The following is a 12,137-nucleotide window of genomic DNA, read 5'->3' as shown; positions in this document are numbered from 1 at the left end:
GGAGAAAAGAGAAAACGATAATAGGCCTATACTGAATTAGACATATTTAAAGGGATAGTTCACCCAAAAATGGAAATTCCCTCTTCAATTACTCAACCTCATGCCATCCCAGATGTGTATGAATGTCTTTCTTTTGCTGAACACAGACAAAGATTTTTAGAAGAATATTTCAGCTCTGTAGGTCTGTACAATGCAAGTGAATGGTGGCCAGAACTTTGAAGGTCCAGAAAGCATATAAAGGCAGCATAAAAGTAATCCATAAGACTTTAGTGGTTAAATCCATGTCTTCAGAAGTGATATGATAGTTGTGGGCGAGAAACAGATCAATATTTGAATCCTTTTTTATTATAAATCTCCACTTTCACTTCCACATTCATCTCTTGTTTTTGGCAATTCATATTCTTCCTGCATATCGCCACCAACTGGCATGTAGGAGAATTTATAGTAAAAAAGGACTTAAATGTTGATCTGTTTCTCACCCACACCTATCATATCGCTTCAAATGACATGGATTTAAACACTGGAGTCATATGGATTACGCTTTTGCTGCCTTTATGGGCTTTTTGGACCTTCAAAGTTCTGGCCACCATTCACTTGCATTGTATGGACCTACAGAGCTGTTTGTGTTCTTCAGAAGAAAGAAAGTTATACACACCTGGGATGGCATGAGGGTGAGTAAATGATGAGAGAATTTTCATTTTTGGGTGAACTTTCCCTTTAACTTCGTCATCATTTTTGCTTAAAAATGAGTTAAACTGGTAGGAATAAAAGGACTAGACATTTACTAAATGATGACTACTGCAAAATGTCACAAATTAACTTTATTATAGGCAAATATTTTTATTATTATTATTATTTCTCGTGCTATAGTGCTTTGTTTTATGTTTTGCAACATAGGCTAGTGAGAAAACGCTATTGTCATTTCCTTAATGTGAATGTGTGTAAATGGATTTTGGCACCATTGATTACCCAGTTATCTTCTGCCATACACTTGACATCATACATGAGCGACGATTCAGTGGAAATCCAGCGACAGGCAGCTGATGCGCTTCAGTGAATCTCACACACAGCCATAATAACCAGCAGATATCAACATCATCGATAGAGAAGCATTGCCAAGACAATCGGCAGGAAAACCAGTGAGTATCTATGTTCCACTTATTTTCGACGAAAGAGAGATGGCATATTATTATGTATCCATCTTTTTTTTTTTTTTTTTTTTTTTGGTCTCCAAACCTCTGGACAGCGGCTATTGCGTGATTACAGAAATGCGGGGGGAAATCAGATGTATTTAAGTAAGATTTTCCCCTATAAAACTACAGATATTATTTTCCTTTACTGTGTCAAAAACAATAAATGACTGGCATCGTTCTTTTAAATTAAAGCCTACGCATCAGTGAATCCGCATCTGTTGTGTAATGGTTCATTATGAGCGCATAATGCTGAGCGGTCCATACGCCTGACATGTCAACATTGGCGGAGGCGTGTGTGATGAATTCCAAATACTTACATTTGTCCATGGTATGAAGCAATATAACATAATTTATTATGACGTCATTTATTTTCATATTTGCTCAGGGTTCAGTAACGTTGTGCGTCATCGATAGCGGTCCGTGGTCGAACCCTTTTCAAACACTGTTTAATTTCATGATGTCAGACCAGTATATATATATACACGTTTATATATATATATATATATATATATATATATATATAAAACACAATACAATTTAAAGAAAGCAAATGAGACATACACAAATTTGCTATAATTCTTATTTCAAAAATTCTTATTTCACTCAATAGTTACTCAAAAATATTTATTTTTAAAAAGAAAAGGGGCATTATCCAATAACAAGGCTCTTGGTAGGTTGTTGCAATAACACAATGGGTAACTAGCACTTCTGTTACTCAGTCAAGCAGGCACAGTTATCGGCCAATGCCGGTAATCTCAAAATGGCCAAATATCAGCCAGTTAATCGGCCTAGCTGATGTACACTCACTGAGCACTTTATTAGGAACACTCTGGTCCTAATAAAGTGCCCGACGTGGTCTGCTGTAGTAGCCCATCCACCTCAAGGTTCGACGTGTTGTGCATTCTGAAATGCTATTCTGCTCACTACAATTGTACAGAGTGGTTATCCGAGTTACAACAGCCTTTCTGTCAGCTCAAACCAGTCTGGCCATTCTCTCTCATGAACAAGGCATTTCCGTCAGCAGAACTGCTGCTCACTGGATGTTTTTTGTTGTTGTTGTTGTTGTTGGGGGGGGGGGGGGGGTTGGCACCATTCTGAGTAAACTCTAGAGACTGTTGTGTGTGAAAATCCCAGGAGATCAGCAGTTACAGAAATACTCAAACCAGCCCGTCTGGCACCAATAGTCATGCCACGGTCAAAATCACTGAGATCACATTTTTTCCCCATTCTGGTGGTTGATGTGAACATTAACTGAAGCTCCTGACCCGTGTCAGCATGATTTTATTCATTGCACTGCTGCCACATGATTGGCTGATTAGATAATCGCATGAATTTGTAGGTGTACAGGTGTTCCTAATAAAGTGCTCAGTGAGTGTATATTGGTCTTTATTTAGTGATTGTCCTGTTTTTTGTTTTTAGTTATCTGGAGAGAGCTCTTTAATAGCTTATTAGGAACTGTAGGGGGAGAGAATAAGAGCAGGAACCTATCAGATGTTTTCCCTGGTCTGCTAATGAGTAAGGCATGAGCGAGTCTGTGTGTGTGTGAATTAGTAGGCATAGACATGCATGTGTGTGCACATGCACACTGAGTCATAATGACATGAAGAGAGACTCACAGTTACTGAATAAACAAAATCACAGAGCTCCAACAGCAGAACCCTCAGAGACAGACTAACAAGTGCTAAATAGAAAATATCATGCAACATCAGATGTAGTAATGTCAGAGATGCTAATCCTCTCAGGCGGATGATGCTATGGAAGGAAATAATGCAACCCACCTGCATTACTTTAATGTCAACAGGACCTTCCATCCTAACTTTTAATTCCCTCAAAAAAAAGATCCGAGATACTTCATCCAAGATGAAGATGTTTTTAAAGAATTCCGATCTAAAAGGTGTACAGAAAATAATGGCTTTTACATAAATGCTTGTCTATTGATATTTGTTTTTAGTGGCTGAGAGCAATGTGGTTGATGGCTGATATATTATATACAATACAGTTTAAAAATAATAGAAAATATGTACACAAACTTGATGAATTTACAGTCCACAATATTGCATATTTATATAATCCTTATGATATGAAGGTTAATAGATAGAGGACTTGAGCTCGAGAGTCTACTCTTAAAAAAAAAAAAAAAATAATAATAATAAATAATTATAATAACAATAATAATATGCATACATATTAGAAGGTATCAGCTAATGATACCACATAGCACCTATTACATTTTAATATTGCAACCACCTGAAAAAGTTTGAAAGGTTTTAAGGTTTATTTAATAGAAATACTTTCAAATTGTGAATAAATTAGATTGGGAACAAGCTGGATACACACAGCCAAAGACACTACAGAGAAAATAAAAAAGTAAGAGCCAGAATGAAACAGAAAATTTTTCATTTTTATTTTCACATTCTTTTTTATATCTCTCAGCAAGTTAATAATGGAGGTTCAAAAATATTTTTTTATTATTCTGAAATATGACAATGGGTGAAGTTTTGTGCTGAAAGTATGAAGGAATCCAATGTTAGATCATTTGGAACTATGGTGGTCTATTTTATCCAAGTGCTGGAAAAACCTCTCCTCTCCTCGGGTGTTTTATTAAACATTAAAGCTGCTTATAAATGTAAATATCACAATAAATCACAAAAATAAAGAAAATAAGTATAGTTGATGCCTATATAGTATTAATATTGTATTAGTATTGTTCTTATATGTTTTTCCTATTTTCACATATTGCGTCTTCTGGGTTTCTTTCCTTTTTTCAGAATCTAAGATTTGACTGTTTGTGTTTGTCTCAGAAATGGTTAAACTGGGCAGTAACCTGGTAGAGAAGGTGGAGAGACAGCCATCAGTGGAGGACGGTTTCGACAACATCCCCCTCATCACTCCACTGGAGGTCAGCCAGTTACAGCAGCCTTTCCCTGACAAGGTAATTACCATTCATGCATTAGAGAGTAGAGCCCACACATAGCTCCATATTACAGACCGCAGTGGCCCTCTGTTATTCATTACTCTCCATAGAACTTCATTTAGGGGAAGAATGTCACAGGAGACCGGAGGTGGACCAGCAGACATCTAGTTACACTGATACCATCAAAGACATGCTCGAAACCACCACGTTAGATCCTACCGGATAGACTGGCATGGAAAAAACAATTCATGTAACAGCGTCAGGATATTCACTGTCACTGTGTATGATATACTTTGACAATGAGAGGCTGACGGATAATTAGCAAACTATATGATCATGCAAACGCATTCACACTCATGTCAGGGCTATCACAGATGGCTTGTGTCTATTCTTAGCCTTCTAGGAGGCAAGTGCAAAGAGTGGAAATGCAGTCTGAATTTACATTTAACTTTATAATGAATCTAATAAAAAAAAAAAAATCACAAATTGTATAGTATTAGGAGATAGCTCTCTGCATTTTTAAAGGTGTAGTTCTAACAAAATAGGAAAATTTTGTCATGATTTACTTAACCTTGTATTATTTTCTTCCTTCTGTGAAACACACAAAAAAAGATGTTATGCAGAATGTCCAAGCTGCTCTTTTCCATAAAAAGAAAGTGAAATATTTGTGTGGTGATTTCTACTGCCAAACAATAAAAAAGCACTACAAAAGAATCATAATAGTACTCCATATGACCTGTGTTCTATATTTCGAGTCTTTATAGAGATTTTAATCATTGTTTATTGATTAACTTCTCTGCCGTAAATGTAGTTTTTTCAAGACAAACTTTGATGTTGGCTTGACAAAGCCTTGTCTGAAAGTTTTAAGTTTGATGGTTATACAGACATAACAGTAAGACAGACAGCCAGACAGACAGAGAGATAGATATATTAAAAGCCTTGTTTGCATTTGTTAACATTTGAATAGTTGACAGTTGGTGTTTGAATTAACGAGCATTCTGTTGGCCAATTTAAACATTCTGTCAATGTAAGTCTATGGGATTTTTCCAATTTTTTTATTGTCTGTGAAAACTGTAAGTCTGATCATTTAGAAAAGCACACAATTCCAGAACAGTGTGCAGGTCTGTGCCAAATTTGATGGACTTAGCCTAAACTCTAGGAGGAGTTAGTGTTAGAAATTTTGGTCTCGGTCATCTAGCCAACATAATGAGATTAGTGAGCTCTGGCAATGGGGAAGATTATCATTGAATAACGATAAATGAATTAACTTTAGTTGTATGGACAAGAGCAGCTCAGACATTCTGCCGAACATTGGAACGTTATGGGGAAATGATGAAAGAATTTAAATTTTTGGGTGAGCTATCCCTTTAGGTCCCAAAGAAACATTCTGTGTATCCTTTATACTGTATGTTGGTCTTGACTGATCTGATTGCTAGAGCAAGTTAATTTACAAAGACATACTCATCCTATCCAAGAAATGAATCATACATTAAGCTTAAATCAGAGTAGATAAGACTTGGTTGGCATGTCTATATTTTGGCTCACCAAATGGTACTTTGAAGAGTCATTGTTTTTCACAAATCAATTTACTATGATCAGTCGGTTCTGAATGAAGCCACGTATCTGTGTTATATTAATGTCAAATATTTTTATTGCAATGATGCTTTGTTTAAATAAGCATACTAGCTATGAAACCAGTGGGTCTTTTCTTTTGCTTCCAGTTCATTACATTTCTTTCTGTCTCTGACTTCATTCTGTAGGTGATTGTGAAAACCACAGCAGAGTATCAGCTGAAGGAGAAGAAGAGAAAGCTGTATGTGCCGAGCATCAAGAAGCTAAACATAAACCTTTATGATGAGATGTCAGAGAAGGTCAAGGTAAAGCAGTCTCTGCTACAGTATGCTACCAGACACTACATTCATCCTGATCAAACTATACAGCATTTGCCCTATAAAGCCGATTGTTCCTATAAATTCTTGTCTCTTTGTTTTTCAATGTGAATGTAATTTGAAAAGAAAACTGGAGGGCAGGGTTTGTGTATCTGGTAAACCTTATGTTTTAAGGGGTAAGTGGATGTCCCCAGTGGTGTCCACAATAGCTGAGTTTAGCAAAATATGGCCAAACCTCTCCTTAAAGTTTTTTGTTTGTTTGTTTGTTTTGTTTGTTTGTTTGTTTTTTGGTTTGTTTGTTTGTTTGTTTTTTGTTTGTTTTTTTTTTTGTGTGTGTGTTTTGGTTTTTGGTTTGTTTTTTTGTTTTTTTTTTTTGATTGTTTTTTTGTGTGTGTTTTGTTTGTTTTGTTTTAGTTTGTTTTTTGTTATGTTTTGTTGACTTAAAATGTATTATCAAATTTAAAAGGTGATGAAAATACTCTTTTTACCATAACAGATCATTTTACTTTTGTATTTTATTTTTTGTTTTTAATTAAATGTTTTCTTTAAACGAATTAGAATTACAACTAGCTTTATTTAAAAACTATAGAAGTCTGTATGTCCTCGTTTAGATTTTATTAGTTATTCTTTTAGTAATTAAGTAAATGTGTGTGTTGGTATATGTTCATATGTATATTGTTAAATGGTATGTATCTATGAGTATCCAATTATGTATTAGGTGTCACCAGGCATGTTTTAGGCCAAATACCTTGGTGGATAGAAAGATGGAGCAGAGACCCCCCTGTTACATATATGTAAAATTGAGTGTTGGATTTTAAGTATGACGTGTCTGTGTATTTTCTAGCTGACTGGGCTGATTGTTATCACCTTGGCTTTCTTGGCTTGCCTGCTGCTGTTGGTCATGTATAAAGCGCTGTGGTACGACCAGCTTGGCTGCCCAGAAGGCTTCATTCTCCAGGTATTCAGCCAAACACAATCACTTTTTTTCTATCCATTCTGATAAGGAATATTGGTGGTCTACGTCAGTGACTCTCAACTGGTTTTGTGTCAGAACCCAGATTTTACTTTGGACATCAAGTGGAAACCTAACACAGTAGCAAATATTAAGCAAAATCACCCCTTCAATAAATCAAACAGGATCCTCTAACAGTTTTGAGAATGAGGGCTTTTCACATTACCTGTCCATGTTGGTTAGCTTTAACCATTTGACAGAAAACGTTGTGCCAAAACACCACTTAAGTGGATGCACGGCCCACATCAGAAACAAACTCTGCTAAAGTACATAATTTTTCCTCCTTGGGTTTTAGAAAGATTTGTTCTTTCTTTTCCTTTCAGGGAATCATCTTGGTATGACAGCATAAGACAAGATAATCAAACAGAAGATTATAACATAAATTACTATTATGTATGATATTGTTTGTGGCTAAGCTAAGTTGTACATCCTTAGACATGCAGATAGAATTTTAAGTAGTGCGTTAGCAGTGGCATTGTGTGAGAATGTGAGAATTAGTTCTAACCATGACTAAACTCTGATTAAGGCCTGCAGGTGCTTCCACCTCACTCCCTTTGATGCAGAAATCACTGCTGAAATTAGGCTGCCACACTAACATAAAGTTGCTAACTTGAAGAGTGGGAAAATAGCCTCTTGTTATGATGAAATGAGCTTTATGGAACCTGAGGCATGTTGACAACTCTTGACTGATGTCTTTCTGTTGCAGTTTTACTCAACTGTCACTTCCAACACCTAAGTAGTTTTACAAATTGGAAATCTTGGGGAAAACTCTTGAAAATCCATTGTTTACATTCAAAAGATATCAAATTGTGCAAAAATATGACAGTAAAAATATATCTGAATTATGTTCTGAATAATGATATATGAGATTATACAAATAACAGTTCAGCAAGTTAGCATTGTAGGTATTTGAATCTGTGAATCTGTGAGGGCAGGGGTGTAGATTCTGGGGGGTAATAATCAAGAATAGCAAATACAACCTCCCCACCCCCGCTTCACAATACAACCCCCCAATGTTCAAACCAAATCTACGCCCTTGTGTGAGGGTTAGGGTTTGGTTAGGATTAGTTTTTTTTTTTTTTCTTAAAATATAGATTCCCCTCTCTCTCTTTTTGCTTTGGTATATAACAGTCTATTTCATATGTAAGATTACATATTACCAGGGGCGGGGTTACGACTTCCGAGGCCCCAAGCAGCCATCCAACTGGGGCCCCCTTTCGCCGTCCAACTAGGGTTGGGTGATTTGTCTCCAAAAATGATATATAATATATAATAAAAATATATTTAATAAAATATATCTTGATAATTGTTTTTATTTATTTTTTGCTCAGAAATGACATAAAAGTGATTCTAAATCATAAGTTTTGATTAATCCAAGCCATTGTAGCCAAGTAGATTCAAAATGTTTAATAAAATAAAAATCTAGTTAAAGATGCATTTTTCCACAGTTTTTCACTGAATAAAGACAAGAAAGAATGGTATTTAATTTATATTTTAATAAATATAGATTATATGCACCAATACAACAATACAGTAATAAAAAAGTAATATATATATATATATATATATATATATATATATATATATATATATATATATATATATATATATATATATATATTTACAAAACATCTTTTGCGAATGAACAGTGTGCAAAAACTACAACTTCACTCACTTATATTTTGGAACCCAGTTAAATAGTCTCCAGTCATGTTTATTATAATAATATGATATTGAATTATTATTATTATTTTGTGAATTTGTTTGAAACATTAGTAATATATTTCAGTTGTATTTACTTCACCTTCAACTGGAGCTTTTATTCTGGCAGAACACTGAAAGTGCACTGCAGTGTGTATTTGATAGTTTACCATGTTCCTTATTACAAAATATAGTGAAACCTCAAATTTTGTGATGCTGTGTCATATTTTTAGATTTGTAGAATAACTTCAAGCAGCTTCAAATGTTTGAAATTGCACAAATGGTTGAACCTGCAGTGGCCATAGTGGCCAAATAAAAATGAATTCCCATTAAACGTTTTGCCGTCCGACTGGGGCCCAGGGCCCCACACAATTGCGTGGTTTCTGTGGTGGATAACACCTCTAATGCATATTACACTGAATGTTTGTTGGTTTTTAAACAGTAAAATATGTTCAAAATAGTCTTTTTATCATTACAGATCATGTTATTTTTTTGGAAGTGTGCTAACTGTGCAAAGAGTTTGAAAATGTTCTGTTTATTTTTATTTTTTTTTTTGACAAATGGAGCTAAGTTAGGGGCCGTTCACACCGAACATGTTTTTTTGCTGAATCTGTGCTGGTTTTAATAGTTTTTTTTTTTTTTTAAGTAAACTGCGCTGACATCTTTAGACCATTACGTTGTGTTTGCTGTTCTTTTATTTTCAGCGTCTCGTGCAGGAGCAGCAAATTTTTAGTTAACTTTTTAAAACGTTTTTTGAGACACCTACGTTCTGTTCTGTTTGTTGTACTGCATCTAGTTGTTTTTTTTAACGCAGGAAAACATTCTGTCTAAAGAGCCTCTAAAGGCCAAAGTGTACTTTGGTTTTCCAGTGCTGCTATGTCTTGCGCATAGCGTGTGTGGCGGACATTTCGTCAGCAGCACATACACACGGACTTTGTCTGTGTCTTTGCGCATCATTTGCACATGAACCTGGCATTGATTATACTAAGGAGTATCACAAAGCAGTAGTAGTGTGCATTAAAATGTGTCCGTATGGGCTCGCAGTCAAAAGAGTATACTTTGAAATGCTAAGTGTGAAACCGAGCGCGTGATGTAACGCACACGGAAAAACGAAGTATACTTTTAAGCATCTAATTTTTAGAACAACCTTTGGAAATTACTTAGAAAGAAAGGTCATTACATTATTGATTTCTCCAAATTTACGCATTTGTGTAAATAGAAGTGGCAGAACCGCTGGGATTTAAAAGTTCAATATTTATTTCTGACATTGTGAGGGGTAGGAGTCAGCAGTTTGGCCTCCATAACAAAGCTATATCAAAAGGAGTGCTGAGCTCTGACACATTCACCTTTAAGTTTGATTTATTGGTGCACCTACCTGACCTTCTTATTTCTAGTTGATGTGTTCTCATATAACCTTTATATGCAAACCTCTACTTTCTAATCCAGCACAGGCACTGCACACCAACAGCTCTAGAGATGTACTACCCTGAGCAGGATTCCCGGGGCAGCCTTTACACTGCCATGACCCACCTCAACCAGGCCAAGAGGAACATCCCAGAGCTGTCTTCACCATGGCTACCTGTCATCAACGCTCTGAAGGAGGCCCAGAGGGCCAAAGAGGAGGCAAACCACTCGTAAATATAATGGGAGACAAGAGGAGGTGGGGTGTGATGGTTTGGTGTGGTAGTTTACACTGTATGTAAGGTTTGTGAGGACTCAATCATAAAGAAGTTGATGTTGAAGTAGTTCTGAAAGGGATTACTGCTTATATGTGTTTATTGTGTGTTTAAGACAGACAAAGTTCCTTGAATATGACTGGAATAACTAATAAGTTTAACTGTGACACACATAATGTCTTTGCAGCGATCTTTTTAGATGTCCGTGGAAGTTTCTAGGTTTGGAATCTACTGCGTAGGCATTCTGCAATACAAATGTTTTCAGCCTCTCAGAAATCTCATGATGCTCAATATCATTTTAGAAGAAATGTAGAATTTCAAAGCTTGTTCTTAAAGCATTTTAAATCTCACCACACCATGTTTTGATGGTACATCTGACTGTGGCATTGTAGGTTTAGTTGTGCTGCTTGTAATTCTTGCAACGTTTGCTAAGCGTTAGTTCTCGATTATGGTTTAATTTGAAGTAATTTAGCGTAGTGTAATGAATTGTGCATTGGCTGTTAATTGTGCTCTAATTAATTTCAATGGGACAGAGTGCATTTGCGAGACAAAAGCATTCCAAAAACTCTGATTGTTTCAGCAATGTCTCTTTGATTTAAAAGTGAAAAACGTCTACTACCCTGGAGCTTTTGTTTCTTTTTTGTATATTATACTAAAGAAAATCTGACTGACTTTAAAATTGTAAGAAATAAATAATTGGTATGAACACTCAACTTTATACACATTTGCATGTTTAACTTATTCCCACAAAACTGCAACCCAACACAGAATTGAAACTAAAGCTTAAGATTTGAAAATCAAGTTGTTGAATGTAAACTGGATTAATGTTAACTGTTTTTAGATTTTAATTAAAAGTATCATTGTTTTGTTCATGTGTTGAAACATTTACACAGAGCACCAGCAGCCATTTAAGTGTGTAGTTAATGTTGTGAATTATTCTTTAAAAAGTTCAAGAATGTGATAAAACACCTCATGAAGGTGAGTGACCTTTTGTGTACATTAAGCACACCTACAGCAAATGAATCGATGCTGTTCTGAATGTATAAACTTGACAATAGCTGTTTAAAACGTGTTTCTCCCTTTAGTTACTGGTTTGTTGTATTCATTTAACATGCTCTGTATTTATCTATTGTGATATGTCAACTTTTTCATTTTCATTGGTTTCCAGTTGCTATAAATATGTAAAGTTATAAAGTATTTATGTATGTATGTATTTATTTATGTATTCATTTATTTATATATTTTGACATGTTTTAGTTGACTGTGCAAGAATGATGAATTAAGGTTCTTGTTATCATAAAGCCTACAGTATTAGTCATTGCTGTGTGTGACAAAATTTGATCTATCCTCAGTGGATAATAAGAATAAAGGTTTCAGTATTCACCAGCTCTGTTTTGTCATTGAAACCGGAGTCTCTTACAACTGCAGTCATTTGAGCTATTCAGATTGTAAAATCATGGAACATTGGTGCTACAGTACAATGATGGCACTGTAAATTCAAGGCAATGCATTTATAAAATATGCAGACAAAATCAAATAAAAGGTATTTCAGATCATATTTGAATTAAAAAGCAACTAATTAATAAGTTAAGAGTTTATATTAAAATGAATAAATGTAGTTTATGTAGCTCAACTTGCACTATAGCAACATTTAAGATTAGTTATTAGCTTAAATCTAAATGTAAACTATAAGAATTGGGAAGAAATAGCATCTGCAGTCATAATGCCGTGCAAGTATGTACTTGAATTCAA

General features: G+C 35.1%; 1 protein-coding gene across 2 annotated transcripts; it reads left to right on the top strand.

Moving 5' to 3' along the window:
• The first annotated feature begins 1,013 nt into the window (after nucleotides 1–1,013).
• On the top strand, nucleotides 1,014–11,771 carry LOC127444104 (neuronal vesicle trafficking-associated protein 1-like). Of its 2 annotated transcripts, none has more exons than XM_051703294.1 (5): nucleotides 1,014–1,139; nucleotides 3,995–4,125; nucleotides 5,868–5,984; nucleotides 6,841–6,954; nucleotides 10,156–11,771. In XM_051703294.1, exons 2-5 carry the CDS (start codon nucleotides 3,997–3,999, stop codon nucleotides 10,345–10,347), a joined length of 552 nt encoding a protein of 183 aa, XP_051559254.1. In that variant the 5' UTR covers nucleotides 1,014–1,139; nucleotides 3,995–3,996; the 3' UTR covers nucleotides 10,348–11,771. The 2 variants fall into 2 exon arrangements, with proteins under 2 accessions (XP_051559254.1, XP_051559255.1); XM_051703295.1 differs by having other exon boundaries at nucleotides 1,026–1,139; nucleotides 3,962–4,125.
• Nucleotides 11,772–12,137: the final 366 nt, after the last annotated feature.

This window comes from Myxocyprinus asiaticus, chromosome 7 (genome assembly GCF_019703515.2).
Source record: "Myxocyprinus asiaticus isolate MX2 ecotype Aquarium Trade chromosome 7, UBuf_Myxa_2, whole genome shotgun sequence".
Taxonomy (NCBI): domain Eukaryota; kingdom Metazoa; phylum Chordata; class Actinopteri; order Cypriniformes; family Catostomidae; genus Myxocyprinus; species Myxocyprinus asiaticus.
The sequence above is the reverse complement of the archived record's forward strand: the minus strand, read 5'-3'. Positions and strand labels throughout refer to the sequence as shown.